Raw genomic sequence first — 24,238 nt, forward strand, 5'->3', positions numbered from 1 at the left:
CAGATGGAGTGAGCTCAATGTAGTTCAATTTAGTTAAAATACTTGATCTTATTCATTCCCTAATCACGATTTAAGAACTCAGTTGAGGGATTGAAGCATTGAAAGTTACAAATTTGTTATTAGACAGTTGGCCTATCCAGTATCAAGTGTTTTATCATTCAAATTTGCCCTAAACTAAACACCTTTTTGTCTAAGGGGACAATGTACGAGCCTCAAGTAAAAACAACTGTATAATATCAACCTATTTTCAGATGTAAACACATCTCCCTTTTCAGCGTTAAATCCTGGACGCTAAGTAACTGTAAACCGCCTCAAATGTGTTATATGCAGTACCGCATACTCTCCAAAGAAAGCCAGCAAGACAGCACTCATTGACTGTGTGGTCTAGATAGTTTTTGAATTTTCATGTCTAAAAGATAATTATGTCTTCATAAGTAGGCTTTGGGAACTGGTGTCATAAGAATCTATGGTGGTTTTTGGCACCAAACATGTTGTCAACTGTAGATTTCTGCCAGACATTTCGCCCCTGCCTCATTCTCAGTCTCATCCTAGCCACTGATGATGCCTCTTCACCTGGCAGCAATCAACAATTGATGGCATGGTTGACGCCCAAAACCACAGTTAATCCAACATGACACAAACATATTTTACAAACCCAAAGGGTGTCTAGTTTATTTCCATTCAAAAATTCAATACTAATTCCAGACTTTTCAAGACTAATTTCTGACTTAACCAGACTAGTTTTTCAACAATTGGTGTAATCGATACAAAAATTTATAGATTCTCAATACTGATACCTGAAAAATTGATTCTCGATACTTCTTGATACTAATACAATTTTTGTAATATTACCAAATATTCTAAATGATTTGATTAAACTACACCAACCACTGTCTTTATGTCATAAAGTATTTTTAAGATAATGGGGTGTTTTTAAGTAAAGAACAAATTCATGCCTCAGCAATGACAAATTCCAACTAGCCAATTTGGGTTTAAACTAGTGATGGGTCGGTACTTAATGTCAAATGTTGGTTCTACCGGTTCTTGGGAAAAGTACCAAGACCGAGAATCGATGGTGAAAAGTTAGGTTATTCATGATTTCGACGAATCATATTGCATTCGATCTGTAACCACTGTGCATTGCGCAAGACTACTATTTTGAATTTCAAGTTCAATGGTAAAATTTATTTGTTGATGGATGTAACTACATGGCTACATGACAAACAGCAAAGCCTTCATTCAGCAAACCAAAAAGGGCTTGTTTGTATAGGGTTTGTTTGTAGGGTTTGTTGCATTGTTTGTATGCTATTGTATGTTATTATTATTATTATTATGCTTTGTTCGGTGGTTTGTGCTTAATTTTGTTTTTGTCTTTCTCTTTCTCGAGCAAGGTGAGAAAGTTTAGTTTAGCGTCATAGTCTAGTCTGTGGTCTGTCAAGTTTCTTTGAAATTGAAGAATGGGCCTTTGTTTTCATTGGATTTCTAAAATAATTAATTTGTTGATGTCATTATTAATAATTAAACTGTCTGTAAATAATAAGTGAAAGTGGATTAGTTTATCACAGGAATGTAGGGCTACCACAAGTTGTTGTTTTTATAGAATAATTTGTAATACATTCTTGATAATTGCTTCCCAAGTTTGGAAGTATTAAAATTGATGAAGCAAACAACAGATTTGCGAAATGCATCATATTATATTTATTTATTTATTGCATTTGACAAATAATGTTATGTTTGGACGTAACTACAGTCGACGCACAGGCTCGCTGCCCATGTCGACTTATTCCTTATAAACATGTACCCTTTCTTAAACAGAGATGTAATGCAAACGTTAATTTTATTTTAATCTTTTAAATTCACTTATGTATTTTTCTTCCTTCAAATATTTATGTACATATTCTGTAAATACTTTGTTGTAATAAAGAGATATTTCATTCATTCATTTATTATTTAATAGGCTAATCTCCAGAGGAGGAGGTTCTAAAAGGAACTAATGAAATACCCAAAAACCCACAATACCGGTACATACAAAAAAAAAAACCATCAGTCACCAAACTAACAAGCTTTTATTAAATCTTTGTTTTCAACAAGTCTGCACCTTAAACTAAGTTATAACCTCAAATGAATATGTAGGCCTATTAAAAAAAAACTGTTATAACTTCCTTCAATACAAATTTTTGTTCTAAATTTTCCTTAATACTGGAGCCTAAAATTAACTTAACGCAGGCTATAGGCACAAAATGACTCAAAATTACTCCGTTCAAAATATTTAGCTAGAACCATTTTATAGACAAAGCTAGAACTTAATGGGCAGTTAACTAGCCACTTTTCTTTCCAAGGTTAGTAGCCTATGTTAAATTTATTGGTTTAGCAGTAAATCATTTCAACAAATAGGCCTATATTTAACACTTCTGGAATTGTGTTTTGATTTGAATGGGTTTGGATGTTAGTGTTTTTTTTTTTTTGTTTTTGTTTTTTTTTGTACAAATAGGCCTAAGTATTATTTTTTTAATCCCCTAATATAACAATGTATTACCACCATATTAATCTTTCAAATACATTGTATAATTTGTTATTTTGGAATAAAGAACTTAAGACCTATAACGAACCTACACTAATAAAAAATAATCAGTTTTAAAAATTGAAATAAGGATACTGTATTTTGTTTAAAAAATTAAACAATTAAATAGCCTAATTTAAAATGAGGTACTGATGGTACCAGAACCAAGAACTGAGAATCGATTTTGGTTAGGAACCGGTACTGACATTGAATATGTGGTACCGACCCATCACTAGTTTAAACCCTTCTTAACACGATAAATAACAACAATATCAAAGGTAAATGAAGATCTAACGACAATTTTATTTTAACTAGAGTTGTGTCAGCCTGATATTTTCAGTCAAGCCAAACTTGAGGTAATAGCGTGATTATATGCGCTCGTAGAGACATTATCATTGACTTCTGCGATCACTGTGAAATTCGAAATATCTTCCTTCACGGAAACATCATCTTGGCGGTCGAGGCAAAATCCTGAATACTATATCAACAGAATCCCCATCATCGTCTCCTGCGGTCACCGAAACTTTATCAACGACTGCCGCAATCGTGGCAAAAACACAAATATTTCCCATGGATATCATCGTCTTCCACAATCCCGGAAAAATTCAGATTATTTCCTGTGTTTGTGTAGACATCATCATCAACTCCCGCAGTCACGGAAATGTCATCGTCGCCTTACATGATCGCAGTAATATTAATTAAACCTTTTGAGCCATGTAGACATTATCATCCTCTTCCGCTATCGCGACAATTCTGATCATCTCCCGGGGTCGTGTAGACATTATTGTCATCTTCCACGATCGTGACAACATTCTGATTACCTCCCCCAGCCATGTAGATATCACCATTAACTCCCACAGATACGGAAACGTGATCGTTGTCTTGCGCGATCCCGGAAAATTCACTAATATTTCTTGGCCCTGTAAACATCATCGTATTCCGCGAACGTGGCAAAATCATGATCTCCTGCGGTTGTCTAAACAACATCATTGTTTAACGTGATCGTTGTCGTGCGTGATCGCGGCAAAATCATTGACAACTCCTGCGGCCGTGTAGACATCATCGTCTCCTGTGATCGCGGCCAAATCATGAATATTTCACTAGACTTTACATGGTCTATAAAATTCCTGACTGTGACAACAAAATAGAGATTAAATCCCGACTTTTCAAGACCATTTTAAAATTCAATACTAATTCCTGACTTTCCCGTTTTTCTCCACTACTAGACACCCTGAATAATGATGGTAAAGAACTTAACTACATCTTGACTATGAGGAGGCACAACTGCTACTTAACAAATCCCTGCAATCATTTACAGGGCCGATTTTCAATCGTAGGTATGCAAATAAAAACATCACAACTTAAAACACTTCAGTTTAGATACACAGGTAAACATAATAGCACCACCATTGGTGTCACAGCAACGTCTTCACTCGCTGAAACACTTAACCTCAATCCAAATTCTGGTTGAGAAGCCACAATAGGTGAAGCTACAGTTTGTTTACCTGAGCGGAATGTGTGGACAGAGACTTGGCGATGGCCAGGATTTCTTCATGAAAGTTTTCCGAAGGCAACACTCTAGTTACAAGACCAGCCTTTTGTGCTTCTGAGGAAGTAAACTTTCGACAAGCAAACAGCAACTCACTCGTCTGTGGAAGTAAAAGATACATAAACACAGGGTCTCAATATAGCATGTTGGTTGTTTTGAGAAAAATCTAACACAGCGTAGTTTCGCTTAACGAAACTGGACCAAACCCTTTTCAGATAAGTAGTAGGTATTGTCATATACATACTGTCTATTTGGCATTATGAAAGAAGACTATACCCAATCAAAGCTCATCAAAGATATTGGGTGTCTGATGTATCAACAGTTGAAGTTAAGAAACTATTATTTCCTTTTGTCGTGTTTGGATAAGGTAGACTTTTGGATTATAAGAACTCCACTGGGCTATATAAAAAGGCTGTGTTATTTATTAAATAGTATAAAACCCCGTATGTTACATTAACTCAAATGCTAGTCACAATAAAAACAATTGCTACAAAAACATCAAAGGGTCAATAAACTAGATCTTTCCAGTATTTCGTAACAATTTCATATTCAGATTTAACAATAACCTTGAGTATGTCATGTATTCTCTTTTGCTTTATGTTTACCAGACACAAGAAATGTGCTTTCTAACATTTACTGTAAGAGACATTTCTTAGACAGCTCATTACATATCAAAACTAATGTTATTTGTTTAAAGGGGTATTACATATATTCTCCATCACAGGAATTTTTTGTTGAAGACAAAGCACCTGTACATACATCCTGTAATATTCTGTACGTTTTGTGCCAATAAATATCATTCATTCATTCATTCATTAAACTAAGTAATGGTATTCAATTTACATCAATTACCGATTAAGACTAAGCCTTTAACAACTTTCAAGACAACCATTCCTGTGTCTACCAAAGCTAGACAAAATTGTATTCATTAGTTTAAAAAATAGCTTACCGCAACAGGCCCGAGAAGAGAGGGAAAAGTTAGTGTTGCAGCCCCCTCCGGTACGTGGCCTAGGCGGGTGTAGGGAGTGTGAAAAGTAGCGTTCTGATCAGCCAATACCATATCACACAGAGGCAGCAGAGTCACCCCCAGACCTACAGACGGAGCATGCACAGCCGCCACTAGTGGCCGAGACAGGACAGCCACACTCTTGACCAACTCTCTGTAAAGCATGTACAGATGTATTGCCAGTCAAATTAAAACTAGTCATTGAACTAATCCAGGTGATTGTTGATTATTGCAGGTTTTCAACCACCCCCACTGAATTCAGTCAACTTTAGATGGTTAAAAAACTTGAATAGGCTAATTACTAGTTTAAAAAAAAAATATATCAAAAATAAATTTTAAAAAAGGAGAAAGAAATGGGACAAAACCAATGCCTATGAAATGAATTTGTTATCATTAAAAGGTTACAGTACTTTCACACTGCCTTGTGGGTTTTTGTTATTAAAATCTTAATAAGGCAGTCTGCAGGTACTGTAATGTTTTATTGATTATCTGAAAGTGGTTTAGAAAATCAACTACAGTATGAATTTGTTATGCGTTTCAGTAATCATATAGGCCTACTGTAAACAAACAGATCAAACATGTGGCTATTTTACAGAGCTACTTCAAAACTACAGTTAGCTTCATTGCTCTGATACCTCAACTATACTCCGATCACAAAGTTAAGGTGGATAGGGGGAAGCAATTCCCTCCCACTTTACCCTGACTACTAAACAAGTGTCAGCTGATCAGCTGATAATTAATTAGGCAATAAAAGTGATGGGGGAGCCCAGGAAACCTTCCCCTTAAACCACCTAATTTTGTAAGGTAAAAATGAAAGCAAGTAAAGTTCTCTTCCCTTTATTTGTAGGCTACTTTTATTTACTTCTGAAAATCAAGTATTAGGCCTATATGAAACTAGCTACCTGTCGGCTTTGCCCAACAGAGCTTTGTGTTTTATTACTATTACTACAAAGAACACAGTGAAGCCGCGACTTTGCTAGGGGCAAAAATAGAATAGAATAGAATTTAGAATATATTTTTATTTTCTCCATTCAAAGAACAACAATACATTTTCACAATTATTGTAGGCCTACATTAAAAATTCACTTGAAGGAAAACAAAAACAACTTGGTTATGATCAAATAAAGTTTAAATGAAATATAAAGTCCGTTGTTCTCACCAGGCTGACAAATGACAAGTTACAATAAATAAACTGAAGCACAAAGACAACCATCATATGTACAATAAGGGTGACCTGTACATTTTTTTAGTTTTTAAATGACTTTATGCATTAGTTTGCTAAAAACACTATTCGTTCAAATTTTTATAGATTTAATTTATTTATATATATAGCCTATCTAGATGTGTCCGTGAAAACGATAATTAGAGTAATTTTAGTTCGATTTTGATTAAATTTGGCTTGAAGGTGTAGGGTGGGATAAACTTGAATGAGTTTGCCAACCAGCAGGATCGGGTCATAGGACCGGGTATTATGGTTTTTTCCAACCTTTACTACTAAAACATGAAAATGCCTGATTTTAAATTTGAACATCGCGTATTGTTTAAAAAACAAATATAATGTTGTATACTGAAGCAGTGTTGTAAAATAAAACGTTACAGAGAAAATTACAAAAAACTGTACATTTCAGACTCCCACATAATTCATAAGGACAATAAGAAAACTGCTTTCTTATGGATGTATGTTGATCAAATTTGGTGAATTTATTTATTTCATCCTATACTATTAACATTTGGATAAAAAAAAGTTTACCCTTCTCGTAGCAGCAAACCTAGGTAGGCCAACACATTAAATATATTTAAATGGGGAATAAGTATGTCTTGTTTATAGAAATATTTAAGTAAAAAATCCAATCAAACCAATTAAATTCGCTTAGCCTACAGGGTTGCTGCGGTGGAGATATGTGCCTTTTATAACTATAGAGAGATAAAATAGAATCCTTATACAGGGTGTTGAAAATGTCTGGAACCAACATTATATCTGGTGAGTGGTTAAAGAAAAACAACTGATATTTTGTGTACGGATATACTATGGTTTTACCTATCTTTTGGTGCCTTATGAAATTTTTTACCACTTATAGGGGACGTCCTGTGGAGGATGCAGTAAAAAGTTTTAATGGAAGCCTATGGTAAATGATACATCATTTTAAAGGCCATTTTTTTCTGAGTAAGGAGCCACAAGTTTCATCTCAAAAGGACCACCCTAGCAAAAATGGCGACTGTTTGAAATTTAAAAACCCACTCATATGGAACGTCCTGTGGAGGATGCAGTAAAAAGTGTTAATGTAAAAAGTATTTTCAAACAAATAATACAGTTATAAAACATAATTGTCTTGCTGTACATTTACTTAACACTTACTGAAAAAAAAACATTTAACTAAATTGTTTGTGTTGTTTTACTAAACTTATTTTTAACAGAAATACCAATTAAGCTTTCTATTTTCAAAAACTTCAAACAGTCGCCATTTTCGCTAGGGTGGTCCTTTTGAGATGAAACTTGTGGTTCCTTACTCAGAAAAAAATGGCCTTTAAAATGATGTATCATTTACCATAGGCTTCCATTAAAACTTTTTACTGCATCCTCCACAGGACGTTCCCTATAAGAGGGTTTTTAAATTTCAAACAGTCGCTATTTTTGCTAGGATGGTCCTTTTGAGATGAAACTTGTGGCTCCTAACTCAGAAAAAAATGGCCTTTAAAATGATGTATCATTTACCATAGGCTTCCATTAAAACTTTTTACTGCATCCTTTACAGGACGTTCCCTATAAGTGGTAAAAAATGTCATAAGGCAACAAAAGATAGGTAAAACCATAGTATATCCGTACACAAAATATCAGTTGTTTTTCTTTAACCACTCACCAGATATAATGTTGGTTCCAGACATTTTCAACACCCTGTATATAATACGTGAAGGCGATTTCTACAAAACACTACTCCTCCGTTAATAATGGACGGATTTTTACAAACGACATGTCAAAATAAAGTATTTTTTGTCTAGACGCCCCCTTTCACCAATTCATGTAATAAAAATCCTCGGGCTTTGCCACACAGGTCATCATAGTTCGTGTTTCTCCCATAAGATTAACATGGGGGAATCTAAATATTTGATTGGAAACTTTTCCCCCTCTAATTTGAGAGAACGGCTGGGCGTAGAAACTTGGTAGAGGTGTCCAAAGAAAGGTCTTGGTCTGTAGATGATTTATCAAAAGAAAAACTAAGCAAAATCCCTTGAGATTCTGCCCCAGAAGCCTTTAAAGATCCCTCCACAGAGTTGTTTACATTTTGGCCATATGAATAATACTTTTTAATGAAACAGCTGTTCATTTTTAAATTGTATTTAAAACAACACATATTTATTGGGAGTTACTGAATTCTACCAAATAAGTATTTGCAAATGTTATTTTCTGATTTTAAAACTGATTTCTTCCTTATTATGTCGTGTTTTGCAATATAACTTTCCATTACGAAATCAATGGAAAATCCTTTTATCACAGCAATTCTTAAATTATTTCTTATTGGACTATCTTATATCTATTGTACGGGTTGGTGTCTGCCTTTTTCACCACTTTTGCCTCGATTTATCATATTATTTTACACATATCAAATATTTATGTAGAAATATCTGCTCTTATTGTGTCTAATAAAATCCAATCATGCCATCTTGCCTAAAATGTTACCCATCTTGACAAATTATTTGCGTCTGCCTATATTACGGACTTTGGTGCACTGGGTTGGTAACACTATTGAAAATAAAACGACATTTTGGCTGTAAAATACAATATGAAGAGAAAATACTATTTAAGCAGCTACTGTCATTACAGAAAGGTCATATTCCTGTTAAACTTGATCACATAATCCTTTATAAGATACGTTGATTAACAATGCATGTAAACGTCAATATTTACGTAACAGCCAATTTACATTATTTTTTGCTTTTTGGAAATGCCACATTGCAATGTCATTTGCATTATTTGTTGCCTATGAAGCCGCACGACCATATAAATGAGGAGGCCCCTAACAGTTCAAGAATAAAAGCCAACTTCACTTCAAGTATATTCCACTACACCTAACATTCCGTAGATAGATTATATTGACAACTTTAAGTAATTGATCAGGTTGAGACAACTAACTGACATCCTCCATGTCAAGGAACTCCAGCTTTAACAGTAACCCCACAATCAATTTCTCAAAACTATGTTAGAGGGTTCATTCATTGGCACAGAAGTACGATATGAACTGACGTGGCGAAGGAAAAATCAAACTTACACTGTAACGGATATACCTCCCTTTGAAGTTAGAATACGTCTTCTCTAAAAAAATTTTTTTTCAAATAAATTCATATTACACTGATAAAATCACGGAAGTGTTTAACTACAAAAGATCCACCAATACGATTTTAATACTATTTAAAGGTTCTTCCAAAGGAAGAGATACCATATAACATACTACAGCAATAATAACTCCGATGACGTATGGTATGGGAAATATTTTAATCATTGAATGATCAACCAAATTTGACAACTAACGCAATTAATATAATTATTGTTTTTACACTTATTACTCTTTAAACAATGCTAAAAGGCTCAAAATATGTATATTTAAACCAATTTATCGCAGTTAGATGAATTAACGTAAGCCTTAAAAGTAACCGTCGATTTCGACGGGTTTCGCCTAGTAAAAATAAATAGAATAGAATATAATACATATTAATAGAATAAGGTATCATCATTAGATTATCTGTCCTAACGTAATGATTAATTGAGACTTGTATATACTATTTATTATCAAAACTTACTTGATGGCAACAACCATCGAAAGCGCCGCACCCTTCCGTTGCTCTGGAGTAGGTTTGATAAGGGCAGGAAAGTCCACTCCTTGACAAAACACAGGGCCTTGTGATGTTATGAGAACCACACGGCAGTTTTCATCTTTGGCCAGTCCTGTCAACACTGAGGTCAACTCCTGCAGCACCTACAGACAACCAGATGATCATTGAGAAATATACACATAATACAGCATTTGAATAGTGTCAAAGATTACAGTTATTAAAATATAAAATACAGATTAAAAAATATATTAAAAATACATCTCCCCATGCCTTCTTAATGTCTAGTATTCTTGAGGCAGGTGGAAAAATTCTGCTAGAGAATAAATGACCATATTTATTAAGATATTTTTTAGTTTTGTTTCAACTTTTTTGGATCTTTTTTCATTTTTAATTCCTCCAGGGATAATGTTAAAAAAATTTTTACCAGCAAATTATGGGTTTTTCATGAAACTTTAATCTGTGCATATTTTGCAAAAACAGATTTTTTCCCTCGTTTCGTATCGGTGAACCGGTAGACTGGATACATCAGATGAGGTTTTATTTTAAAAAAGTCAAAATTGAATCAAAAACATAATGCCCATAAACATTTAGTATGTTTAGCTGTTTAAAGTGTTCTTTTGCCGAGACATCAGAATTTAGTCTGAGCATTACTCTCACTGCTCTTTTTTTATGTTTTAATATTTAATCTAGATTTTAGTTGTTGCTCCAAATAGACAGATAGGAACTAAAGGAAATATGTTAATGAATTTATGCAAAGTAAGTGATTTTCAAAGTTTTGACATCTCAGTACACAGAAACATTTTTGGAAGGGCGAAAATTCCAGAGTTGGTTTTTGAAACTTTTATTTATATGCTCACTACAGTTCAAATTCTGATCTATTGTTAGACCCAAAAGGTTTGTGCTGGTCTTTCGCTCAATAAGTTGATGATTAGAATTTTTATTTTGTACTGTTTTAAATGTGATAAAATTTGTTTTTTTTGGTCATTTAATTTTAGGTTCTGGCTCACCAGATAACTGCCCAAATTTCCAAGTTCTAGGAAAGCAGAAATTTCTGTTTGTTCCAGTGTAGGAGAAGTAATCATTAAATTAGCATCGTCATCATATAGGCACAATTATTCACTTCTAGGTTTACATACTAGAACACTGCTTATGTCCTTCAAATAACTTAGCAATGGCCCTAGAATAGACCATTGAGGTACTCCATATTTAATTGTTTTAATTCCTGATGCAGTTTGAATAATTTTATTATTTTTTTATTGAGTAATATCAACATATTGTGTTCTACTACTCAGATAGGAATTAAAACATTGCAATGCATGTTTAGTTATTCCAAAGAATTTCAATTTATTTTTAACAGTATTGGTATGTTTTACACTATCAAAAGTTTTAGATAGGTCCATGAATATGCCAATTGTTTTTTCACCTCTATCAACCGATTCAATAACTGACTCTAAAAATGATACTGCAGATGTGACAACTGACCTTCCAAACCAAGTAATCATCACTCAAACCAAGTTAAACTTTTCAAGATAATCACTCAACTGATTGTAAACAATTTTTTCATAAATTTTGGAAATAGTTGGAAGAAGTTAAATGGGTCTGTAGTTTATTACATCTGTAGGCTATCTTTTTTATGCAGAGGGATAATTTTTGCCTTTTTTAATTTATCTGGAAACAAACCAGAAATGAAGGAAGAGTCTATCAGGTGAGCAAAAGCTTTATACTGACATTATGACCTATTTTCTTAAGTAAATTAATAGGTATATCATCATGCCCGCTAGATTTGTTGTTCTTTAGCCAAAACGTTTTCCACCTCCTTCTCACAAACACTCTTAAAACTGAACTTAGGTTTCAGAAAGAGATCTTGTTGAAAACTGGATGGGATTTCATGTGTTACATTTGATTCCCATTGGCTGTTATTAGGGTCTAGATCTTCTACCACATTTAAAAAATATTCATTTAAGATATTTGAGATTAATATGGGATCCTCAACAATGTGCTTGCCTCTTAATAGTTTTATTTTATTGTTTTTTTTATTTCCAACTTCTGAGATAATAATGTCCCATACAGTTTTTTGGACATTAGTAGAATTATTAATTTTTTTCTCAAAATACTTAAGATTTGGTTTGATTAAATATTTTCTTTAGGTCTTTTACTTCTTTTTTGAAAATATCCTTGTATTCATGTTTTTTGTTGTTTCTGATTTCCTCTATGAGTCTGTGACGTTTGATTTATATTTCTTTTTGTAAGCCAATTATTATTATTATTTTATTTTTTTTACCGGTTGGAAAGTTGTTGGAAAAGCCGATAAAAGTAATAACTGAATGTTTTTTGGAAGATGTCAAATTTATTTTCTACAGGAGCTAAATAAACATCAAGCTATTTTTCATCTTTTCTAAGTTTGACAAAATATTCTATGTTTTCACAAGAAAACTTACGAACTTACTTACAAACCAATAAATTGCTTAATAATTGGTTGTTTAAGCTTTTCTAAGTTAGTAAATTTAATTTTTAAGAATTGCCCATCATGATCTGATAAACATGTTATTATGCCTGTAATCGTCATATCACAAGATTTTGATGCATTTACAATGTTGTCTGTGTGTGCTGTTTTTGTGTGATCAGTTGGAAAATCAACCATATATTTCATATCATGGCTTTTCAATATGTCTTTCAGTAAATTATGTTTAGAACCATCTTTCATAACATCAATATTTAGATCTCTTTCTATTTTAACATTGGTTATCTTTAAAAAAAAAATCAATCACAGTACATAATCTTTCTAAAAAAGAATTTATACTTGAGTTTGGAGATTCATAAAAGACTATAACTAACAATTTAAAATTACCTTAATAAAACAAGAGGCACACAGCTCAAACAGTTTTTCCCCCAAATACTTATCCTTTAGGAAATTAGGTAGAGCCACCTGCTTCCAGTTTTTAACCCCCTTCAGACAGTATCATAACCCCGCCCTTCCTGGATTTCTTCCTACAAAAGAAAGCACTAACCGTGTAGTTGTCTAAATTGATCCGGGATATTTCATCTTCTTTTACATCGGGTTCTGACAGGCTAACAATGTTCGTATTTAATTCTTTAAGTGTTACTTCTAGTGAATTGATTCTAGAACCTAGGTGCTGAATATTTTGATCAAATATGTTTACTATTGCATTACTAGTAGTACGCTTATTCTGCACGTAACAGGATGAGTGAACATGAGCGCAATAATGAAAGAGTTTACCCACACCTAGCACACTTACCGGTGTCACTGGTGTACACAATAATGTTATTTGTATGGGCAAATCGACCCATGAGTCGGGGCAAATAATGGTGAGTCGGTGACTCAGTCGGTAGCGTCACGCGAACTTCGGGCCCAAGGCAGCGATGTCGTGAGTTCGGATCCTGGTCACTGCCACTAAATTTTATCAGTACAGTTCACCTTTGTACTGTACCGGCTCACCAATTGCTTTGCTGTAAACGATCCACGCACGGGCGAGGTTAAAAGAGGCTGGACCAACCTCTTAAAAAAACCAAATCTCAGTCAACAACAATCCTAACTTCTCGTCCATTAATTAACCAAAGTAATTGGTAATATACGTAATGTAGACCTGTTTCCCTCCCTTCCTATAGCATTTTAGAATTTCAAATAGATTAATTTAACTTTCACAAAGGGTTCCCACACTCCGGACTGCTCACCTTGACTACATCCTCCACCGCTTCCTACGTCGTGGACCTGTTTCCCTCCCTTCCCATAGCATTTTAGAATTGCAGTTACATTAATCTAACTATCACAAAGGGTTTTTACACTCCAGAATGCTCGCCTCGACTACTTCCATTACCACTTCCTACGTCGTGGACCTGTTTCCCTCCCTTCCAATAGCATTTTAATATTGCAGGTATATTAATCTAACTGTCACAAAGGGTTTCTACACTCCGGACTGCTCGCCTTGACTACTTCCATCACCGCTTCCTACGTCGTGGACCTGTTTCCTTCCCTTCCTATAGCATTTTAGTATTGCAGGTATATTAATCTAACTGTCACAAAGGGTTTCTACACTCCGGACTGCTCGCCTTGACTACTTCCTTTACCGCTTCCTACGTCGTGGACCTGTTTCCCTCCCTTCCTATAGCATTTCATTATGGCAGATACATTAATCTAACTGCCACAAAGGGTTCCCACACTCCGGAATGCTCGCCTTGACTACTTCCTTCACTACTTCCTAAGTGTCGTGAACCTGTTTCCCTCCCTTCCCATAGCATTTTTAGAATTGCAGATACATTATTCTAATTGTCACAAAGGCTTCCGACACTCCGGACTGCTCACATTGACTACTTCCTTCACCACTTCCTACGTCGTGGACCTGTTTCCCTCCCTTCCTATAGCATTTTAGTATTGCAGGTATATTAATCTAACTGTCACAAAGGGTTTCTACTCTCCGGACTGCTCGCCTTGACTACTTCCATCACCGCTTCCTTCGTCGTGGACCTGTTTCCCTCCCTTCCCATAGCATTTTCGAATTGCAGTTACACTAATCTAACTGTCACAAAGGGTTTCTACACTCCAGAATGCTCACCTCGACTACTTCCATTACCACTTCCAACGTCGTGGACCTGTTTCCCTCCCTTCCTATAGCATTTTATTATTGCAGGTATATTAATCTAACTGTCAAAAGGGTTTCTACACTCCGGACTGCTCGCCTCGACTACTTCCATTACCACTTCCTACATCGTGGACCTGTTTCCCTCCCTTCCTATAGCATTTTATTATTGCAGGTATATTAATCTAACTGTCACAAAGGGTTTCTACACTCCGGACTGCTTGCCTTGACTACTTCCATCACCGCTTCCTACGTCATGGACCTGTTTCCCTCTCTTCCTATTGGAATTTAGAATTGCAGTTATATTAATCTAACTGCCACAAAGGGTTTCTACACTCCGGACTGCTCGCCTTGACTACTTCCTTTACCGCTTCTTACGTCGTGGACCTGTTTCCCTCCCTTCATATAGCATTTTATTATGGTAGATACATTAATCTAACTGCCACAAAGGGTTCCCACACTCCGGAATGCTCGCCTTGACTACTTCCTTCACCACTTCCTAAGTGTCGTGAACCTGTTTCCCTCCTTTCCCATAGCATTTTTAGAATTGCAGATACATTATTCTATTTGTCACAAAGGCTTCCCACACTCCGGACTGCTCACTTTGACTACTTCCTTCACCACTTCCTACATCGTGGACCTGTTTCTCTCCCTTTTCATAGCATTTTTAGAATTGCAGATACATTATTCTAACTGTCATAAAGGCCCCCCACATTCCGCAGCGCTCGCCTTGACTACTTCCTTCACTAATTCCTTCACTACTTCCTACATCGTAGACCTGTTTCCCTATCTTTCCATAGCATTTAAGTATTACAGATACGTTAATTTAACAGTCATAAAGGGTTTCCGTTCTCCTTTCTTTTCACTGCTCACCTTTCCGCTTTCTTTACTACTCTCTACGTCGGGGACCTGTTCCCCCCCCCCCCTTCGCATAGCATTTTAGTATAAAAATATACCAACATTTTTGAATATTTAATATTCAATGCCAACATTAAATTGAATAATGTAAAAAGCTGCTTTGTTCTAAATACATACATACCTATATACTTTTAATTAAAAGGCGAAATTTTAATACTGAACATAAACGGTATATAACTGCCGACTAATATTGTTAAGTTCAATTTATTATTATGAAAGTTGTGAGATTTAATTAGCTTAAATAACATTATTCTGAAAGCTGTGAAATTATAATGATATATATTCATAGACGCCAAACTGTTTACTCCATGAATGAAAGAGCTTAGAGTAAAAGTCGTTCTCTCTGTCTTAAGTAGACAACAAAATTGTTGGTCGCAAAACGTAAACAAATAAAAATAAGAAGAAGGTAGCTCCTAATGTTATTCTTATGGGACAAATTTAAAAATGTTTTTTAAGTATTTTATAATTACTACTGAGCGGAATCGTCTAGAATTTTAATGGTGTCTTTACACTGGTGTCATAACTATTTGTGCAAAATTTGAACGCTATAAGTGCAACGGTTCTTGAGTTTTAGGTGCGAACACACACACACACACACATACTCCAGCGGACAACTTTTCTCCGACTCCGCTATACACGATACATAGATTAGTTCACTTCGTTCACTCATCTATTATTTTACTACACAGACTGACACTGAAGTCATACTGTACAGTGGGGAGACCAAACATAGGTCCTGAACATGAACTATTCGTGATCTGAGCGTTAACAAATATTTCTGGACTTACCATACTAAGTTTTGCTCAAATTATTTTCTTATAGCCTATTTGACAATTTATTATCAACCTTTATTAATATGAATATCCATGTAAATTCACTAACTAAAAAATTATCACCTGTGAATAAGTAAAAAAAAATTAATAAGTATTTTGTATCTAGGAGAGTATACGCTTTGCTGAATTATGGCTATATATAAAATATTTTTGAGCTAAATAAAAATATATATTTGGATTCAGGACTCAAAATAGGCCTACTACCCTACTACTAAAAAATTACATAAAAATCCAAGATGGTCAGGTTGAAGATAAGTTTTCTGTCTGGGGCTGTCACCCCCCCCCCCCCCCCCCACCACCAAGTATGCCTCTCTTCTCCCTGATTCGTACTTGTAAGAGAGTGGCAATAATGACAATGGACGGAAACATGGTACATCAAATAATACTCCCAGGGCTAACTCTTGCTCAAATTTGCCAACCAAGTGAACAAAGTATTAAAATTTAAATCCATCTTTAAAGTAGGCTATGGAAATTATTTTCAAACTTACATTGACGTTGAATGCGTTTTGCAGTTTAGTGGAGACGGGAGTCAAACTGATCTCGACTACTCGGTCGTGTCTCTTCAAAGTCAGCTCCTTGTAAACCTTGGACGACTTTGGGGTCCTGACTTTATCTGATGCCTTTTTGTATACTATAAACAGATTCTCGTTTTATCATACAAACTAGACAAATTCACATAAGTTACCTAACTCTTTCACATTAACTTAATCCACTTCATTACAGACTTTTCTGTTTGAAATAGTAAAATAATTATATTTCAAGTTGCTTGTTTAAATATCAAGCATTTTTTATATTACATAGGCTATATTCTTGTGTCAACATGTTGAAAACTTTTATGAACTTGTGATTTCCAAAATTAGGTATTCTTTAAAAATATTTGGTAAATAACTCAATCGGGTTAAAGGTTTAAAATTTAATAATAAACTGTTTAATAAAATAAGAGCAAGTTCCAGTCAGCCATTACATTTCTGTGGTTGGAGATAAAATTAATGGGTATAATTGTAGGAACTTATTTTATGGTTGTTTAAAAAGTACAGATTTATATAAAAGTACAGAGAGTAAAAAAAAGTATGAACTGTTTCAATTGCTAAATTATATAAACAATCAAATATAAATGAAGCTCTCACTCAAACTTTAAAATAAAATCCTCGGTTCATATAATAGGCCTCTTCACGATTGCGATGACCAAATTCACGTTGACATGACCTAGTTCTAGTTACTATTCATGTACCGTATGCCAAAATGTTTTATGAAAAAATAAGTGTTTCTCCTTTAGAGCATATGAATGAAATAACAATTGTTATTTCACAAAACCAAATAAATTACTAAATTCATGATTACTACAGCCAATACCACTTTCTTAACAGTACCTTTATCATGATTCACAATTAAGAACATTGATCACAATGAAACACAATATTAATACAAACAAAGCTGTTTCAAATCAGGCCTAACCAGAAAAATTCCATTCAATTATTCACACAGAGAATTTTAGAAAGTTAAATGAACAATTCATGAAGAACAACTCAAAACGCATTCACTGGTTTTAATGTTTTAAAAGTTGAAATTAAATGAATTTAAAGTGAAATCCTACAAAAGAAACTTTACCTGCTTTGGAAGTAGGAACTGCAGATGTGGATAGTTTTTTTGGAGTCTCGACTGGAATGTTTTTGCCACCACTTTTATTTTCTTTAGCAAAATCTTCAACAGCAGCAGCAAGTGAAGTGTTTAATTGTAAGTGGTTCTTCATTTTGCTAGTCATAAATATTCTTCTCCTTCCTCTTCTCGGAATTTCGACTTTATCAGCTAACTTAGAGGTGTTCTTTAGGGACATTGGGGTTTTCTTAGATTCTATAGCAGGAGTAGTTTGGGGAGTAAGCTCTTTATTGTTACTTTCCTTGGCTTTATCTACTGTTTCTCTTTCAGATTTGTTGTCAGGACTTTTTATAGATTTTCCAAGTAAATGCTGTGGTGATTTAACTGGTTTTTGCTTGCTGTTATTGATAAATGAAGAATCTATTTGTTCAGCTTCACTGTTTTTTTCTCCTGGAGAGGTAATGATAGTTCGTTCTCCATCAACACTTTGTCTCCGTGGACTGTTACTACGACTTGAGTAATTACTGCTTGAAGAATGCCTTCTAATGATTCTTGAAGCTTCTGCCGGTACAATCTTTGCTGGGAATGGGAAGGCCTCAGGTGGTGGAGACGAAAGAGAGTGGTGGGAATCATGAGAATCCACAGACATTTTTCGAGATGCTGCCTTTTCACTTGATTCCTCTTCTTTGACCTCTTCTTTGGGGGTTTGACCGCGCAGAGAAAGTCTTCCAACTGGGTGAGGTGAATTTGTTGTTTGCCGTAAAACGGCAGATTTAACAAGCTTGGTTTTAAGAATCAAATCTCTCTTTTTTCTGCGATATGAGGGCAGCATTCCTCTTTTTGAATCCCCCCCAGAAGCCCTCTTTTGCTCTATAGAGTAAAGCATATTTATAGCTCCTTCATCCCCGAGAAGGCGTTCAATTTCTCTCATTTTTTTTGTTTTTATAGGTTTCTCTTCAGCATCAGGAGGGATTGTACTTTGATTGGGACTCTCTAGATTATTCTCGTGTAATCCGTTGTTAGTTTCCAACGTAGCCTTTAGAAGAAACTCTTTATTCAATTCATCATTTGTTGGATATGGTTTTCTCTTAGGTGGCCTTCCTCTCCTTTTCTGAGGTTTGTTTGTTTGAAACACATTAGCAATTTGTTTCTGTCTCTTTTCTTGCAGCTCTGCTTTTCTTTTCCTTGGATTAGTAGCTTTAAAGATTTTATTAGTTGACGAACCCTCTGTGGGCAGATCATCAATTCCATTTAGCACTATATCCATAGGTAAGTGGCGAGGAGGAGTTTCAGAGCTCCTCGACAGTCTTTTGTTAGAATATTGTTTTAATGATTTACTATCTTTTGTGGAAAGGTCATCACTAATTGCCTGACCTTCAACAATAAGCGTTTCAGTTATTAGCTGTGGAGCTGCATTAACAGATTTAACAGCTTCTTTTTTTATTTTCTTAAAAGGTTGAGCTAAAATTTCACTACGTCTCTTTCTAGTTACATTGGTAGTTTTCTTTAGAGAATTAAGGTTATTATTTCTTTCTTGACCTTTCTCTAATTTAATTTTTCTATCAGGGCTAAAACTGACTTTCTTTTTTCCACGTTCACTTCCTTGACTGAAATCTTGCAACTGTTTTAATGCCAATTCTTTTTCCAATTCTGGGTTCATCCTTATCAAAGGAGCGTTTGACAGTCTCTTTCTATCTGACTTTACCTTCTGCTCTAAAACAATTTGACTTTCATCTGTGGAAGAAATGGGGTCATCAGGATCATCTTCTAAAATTTTTAAAAGTTCAATCTTATCAGATATTGCATAGTTTTTCTTAGCCTCTTTTACAATCTCAGTATTTGAAATAGGCTTAAGGTTGTTTTCTGAAGATAAACTCTTTTGGGAGTTAGCTGTAATGTCACCATCTTCTTTTGTTTCATTAGTTGTTTCTTCAGGCTGCTGTACAGTTGTCCCAGAGGGTGCAATCTTGGTTGCTAATCTATGTGTTAGTTTCATGGCAAACAAATAATCTCCTCCAGTAGGTTCTGTGTATGGATTTTTCTGCAATTGTCTGTCCATGAACTCTTGAGCAATTTCTGCCTGAGTCACCATGGGACTCATGTAAATGACATCTCTACCTCGTCTTCCAGATTCCTTCCCCATCAGTTGTCTTGGGGTATCCCCATCCCTTAATCGTTGTAATACATCATCAGATGTTCTAGAAATTGGCGTTTTTGGTGCCGACGAGACATCAGTTTTAGTTTTTGAGGAAGGGTTAGGAATTGCACATTGTGTATCACTTGCTTTAGAAAAAGAAGTTTCAGAGGTAATGGTGCTTTGCATTGTAGTGTCAAGCTGAACAGGTTGAAGAGTAGTTAATGTTGGTTCATTTGGATCAATTTCAGTTTCTTCCACGTGAGCATTATTTTCTTGAACTGATGAGCTATCTGAGATTAAAATATTATCTGATTTAATGTCTATGTTCGTAAGAGTTGCACCTGTGCTTCCAGCTAATTCTAGCAAAGTTAATGCGGTATTTGTACTATCAGTTAATTCCTTTTCATTCTCATTAACATTTTTATTTTCAGATGGTATTTCAAACACCTGGCCATGAACAATAGCCTCTTGAGAATTTACAGTTTGGTTCAATGTTTTTGAAGTAACTGGACCAGATACAATATCAAATGACATTGTGATAACATTTTCCAGTTTATCTCCCTTGTTCTCAATAACATCTATTATTTTAACATCACCACTGTCATCTAGCGTGGCATTTTCTGAATTCACTGAAACTTTATTTGTGGTATCTTCTTCTCTTTTGCCCTCTATCTGTTGAATTACATGTTCTTTTAAGTTGTTGAGTTCTTGCATACTTTCAGGAGCAACTTCATCTTGCAGTTCAGTATACTTAGCATCATCAATAAACAGAACATCTTCTTCAGGGTCATCATCTTGATCATTCTGGCTTTCTTGTTGAACTTCCTCCGCTTCGCTTATGTCAATTAATTCAGGTTCACCTTTTGGTTTACTTTTATCACTTGGGTCATGAATGGTGATTTCTTCAACGTCAACATCCTCTTCGTCTTTTACATGATGCACTGTGTCATCATCAGTAATCATATCAATAATAGGATCACTCTCACTATTGGTTGTAACCTCCCAACCAATTTCTTCCATTTCAGATAGGTTTTTAGGATCCATTTCTTCTTTTGGTTTCTTCAGTGTGATTTCTAAAGCACCAGAACTGCTCGTAGATACAACTGCAATTGCTCCTGTATTCTTGACTTTATAATCGTCTGTTAAATCAATAAGTTCTATACCGGTAGGACCATCAACACAATCCTCTGAAGAGCAAGGGTCTAAAATGAAATATGTCTGAGAACCATCTTGATTTTTATTATCTGGAGCAATCAAAATAACTTCCCCATCATCCATTTTGTTACACTCACACCAATCACTTCTTCCCACACAGACCACATAATTTTTATCAGATTAGTATAAATTCTTTAATTTGAGACCAGTATCTGATTGGACAAACATATTTCTTAGACCGTTATTCATTAACTTGAAAATTTGTACAGAATTGGCACTCTAAATTCAATGTCCTATGCGCTTCATTAATTCAATGGCTAATTTCCACTGGTCTTCGTCAAAACAAACCTGGAAAAAAAATTAGAGATCAGTTTAAAAATTAAGAGGTGATTATTAATTTTAATCAACTTAACTGTTTATTGGAACTCAATTTAACCATGTTTGTAAAAGAAGCATTAGTAGCATCATTAAAAAGGGGCCCTCATCAAATTAACCTAGCCAAAATCCATATATAAAACCCCAAATTACCCATGAACTTTTGAGAAAACTAGAAGCCACAACTCCGTAAACCAAATACTTAAAATGTTCGTCTTGACGAGAAACCTTGCACAAAACTATCCATTATTTCATAAATTGCCCTTTAAGATCATAATTCCTTTCTAAAGGGAACTTTCCATATACCTGATGTTAAAAATACCTCAGCTGTACTTATCTATTTATATAATTCCGTAAGCCCAAAATTTTATATTGAAACTGTGAGCGAACGGGAGGCCGTAGAAAGCTGGGAGAGGTCTCATTTTAAAGGTCTGTGGATGAAATTTTGGGGAAAATTATTAATTTTTCTTAATTATGCACCAAAAGGTTGTTACGGAATAAAATAATTCACATTTAAAAATACCATGGGAATCTTATTTTATGTCTTTTTATTTTTGGTGTAAACACAGCTGTGATTATATAAATTGAAAAAAATTTTAATACTAGAATATAGGGGCTATTGGCCCTACAAGTCACTATAGGTCGGCCGCTTAGAAAGCGTCCTCCTCGTAGCATTGGTGCGAGAGAGAGATACCGAGCTGTGGGAATGAGACAGACTATGGCTCTCCCCCCACTCCGCTGCCGCCCCACCCCCAACCTTTTATAAATATTAACAGCAATTAAATATACAGCTGATCAAAATGTTAACAATTATGTTCTTCATAACTTGAGAAAAATAGGTCCTGCAAAAAATATTGTATAGCCTAAATCGCATCAATATTTGAGCATCATGAAATATTATTATATCATTATGTAAGCAGTTCTATTTGGTAACACATGATTCCAAATCCCACGACACTGGGGCGGCGCCATGTCGGTGTCGTTTCGTGCAGTGTGAAAACGGCCATTGGCGGAGAGGGGGAACATACCCTCCCTCGCCGTTACCTCCCCTACATGCGCTAAAAATTTCGCCAGGTCGTTTTCTAGTCGGCCGACCTATAGTGTGTGTATGATATTCTTTTAATTTTATTACCTTATTAAAATCAGGTGTGATTATTTGTTTGTAGGCTATATATATATTTTTTTTATTTCAGCTTAATTTAACAGAAGACATTGGGGTATACTTTTGCACCTCTAATAGATAGTATAGCATCACTCCTCTCTTGAGGGAACACCATTACCACAACGATATGTTACACAGCCATCGGTGATCGTGGCGTAGTGGGTAGCGCACTCGACTCATGTTCGGGAGGTATCCAGTTTGAATCCCGCCAGTGACATTAAAATTTTGACAAAGATTTTTGCTTAGAATGCAATTATTCCTTAACTGTACATTTTTTGTTAGAATTTGAGGCTTTTAGCGAATTTCCCTATAGGGAAGTAGCTAATACCGTAGGTGGCACGGTAAGACCTAGACCCGGGACCGATTTACTTTTTCATTTTGATGTCCCCAGAGGCCAAAAACACCATTCGTTCAAATTTTTATATATATATATATTACTAAGCAAATCAAAATACCACAGTACCCTAAAAACATTTTATTTTATTTTATTTTATTTTATTTTTAGGGTACTGTGGTATTTTGATTTGCTTAGTAACATTTAAAGTAGCCCTCATTGATGTATACAATAACAAAATATATATATATATATATATACGTCCGTGAACGCGATAACTTGAGTAATTTTTGTCCGATTTTGATGAAATTTGGTTTGAAGGTGTAAAGCGGGATAAACTTGAATGAGTTCGCGAACCAGCACGATCGGACCATGGGAACGGGGCTTTACGGGGGGTTTTATGGGGTAAAAATTGGTTTTTCTCACTTTTGACCCTCAAAACACAAAATTTCCCGATTTCTCTTTAGACCTTTTTAAAGAGCTTAAAAAAACAAATAATTTAGTATATAAAAGTATTTTTGTTCAATTATTAGTAACGGAGAAAATTTAAAAAATTGTAAATTTAAAATTCCCATGTTATTCTTATGGAGAATAAATATTGTCAAATGTTGTAGTTTGCTTGTTTATGGATATATGTTGATCAAACTTGGCAAATTTATTTATTTTGTACTAAGCTATCAATATTTTACTCAAAAACACACTTTATTAGTTTCCTTGTAGCAGCAAACCTAGGTACTCGTTAAACCTAATGTTATAAAATATATTTACAGTAACTGAAAATCAATTCAGACAAATGGAAATTCGCTTAGTCGGCAGGTTTGCTGCGGTAGGGGTATTATAATTTTATTTTATGAACAATTTTTTTTTAGTAAACCTTCATTTGTTTTTTATCTTATAGGCCTATCTTTTTAAATCATCAGCAAGTTTGGTTGGTTATGTTAGGTTATGACAGTTTAATTTTATAGGTAGGCTAATTAAAAAAAAATTAGCCTATAAATAAAAAAATATAGAAATATTTTTTTATTTATTAGTAAACCTTCATTCGACTTTTATCTTATATCATTTCAATGAAATGTATTAAAGTATTATATTATCAGCAAGTTTGGTTGGTTAGGTTAGGTTATGAGAGTTTTATTTTATAATTAAAAATATCAGTTTCTGACCAGGTCCCCGAGACGCTAGTTAAACCGA

At 34.7% G+C, this 24,238-nt stretch overlaps 1 protein-coding gene across 2 annotated transcripts in view; it reads right to left on the reverse strand.

The window, feature by feature from the left end:
• The window catches only part of LOC129003944 (uncharacterized), a 55,327-nt gene that overhangs the window by 26,265 nt on the left and 4,824 nt on the right, over positions 1 to 24,238 (reverse strand). For both annotated transcript variants that reach the window (XM_054432293.1, XM_054432294.1), the window contains 5 exons: positions 17,897 to 21,524; positions 16,777 to 16,919; positions 9,910 to 10,085; positions 5,059 to 5,269; positions 4,066 to 4,209 (listed from right to left, as the gene is read on the reverse strand). In XM_054432293.1, the coding sequence (XP_054288268.1) occupies positions 4,066 to 4,209; positions 5,059 to 5,269; positions 9,910 to 10,085; positions 16,777 to 16,919; positions 17,897 to 21,299 (4,077 nt within the window). In that variant the 5' untranslated portion in view covers positions 21,300 to 21,524. The remainder of the gene's footprint in view (positions 1 to 4,065; positions 4,210 to 5,058; positions 5,270 to 9,909; positions 10,086 to 16,776; positions 16,920 to 17,896; positions 21,525 to 24,238) is intronic.

The sequence above is a fragment of the Macrosteles quadrilineatus genome, unplaced genomic scaffold (assembly GCF_028750875.1).
Source record: "Macrosteles quadrilineatus isolate MER2022 unplaced genomic scaffold, UCM_ALF_1.0 Scaffold_9__3_contigs__length_116548681, whole genome shotgun sequence".
NCBI classification, from domain to species: domain Eukaryota; kingdom Metazoa; phylum Arthropoda; class Insecta; order Hemiptera; family Cicadellidae; genus Macrosteles; species Macrosteles quadrilineatus.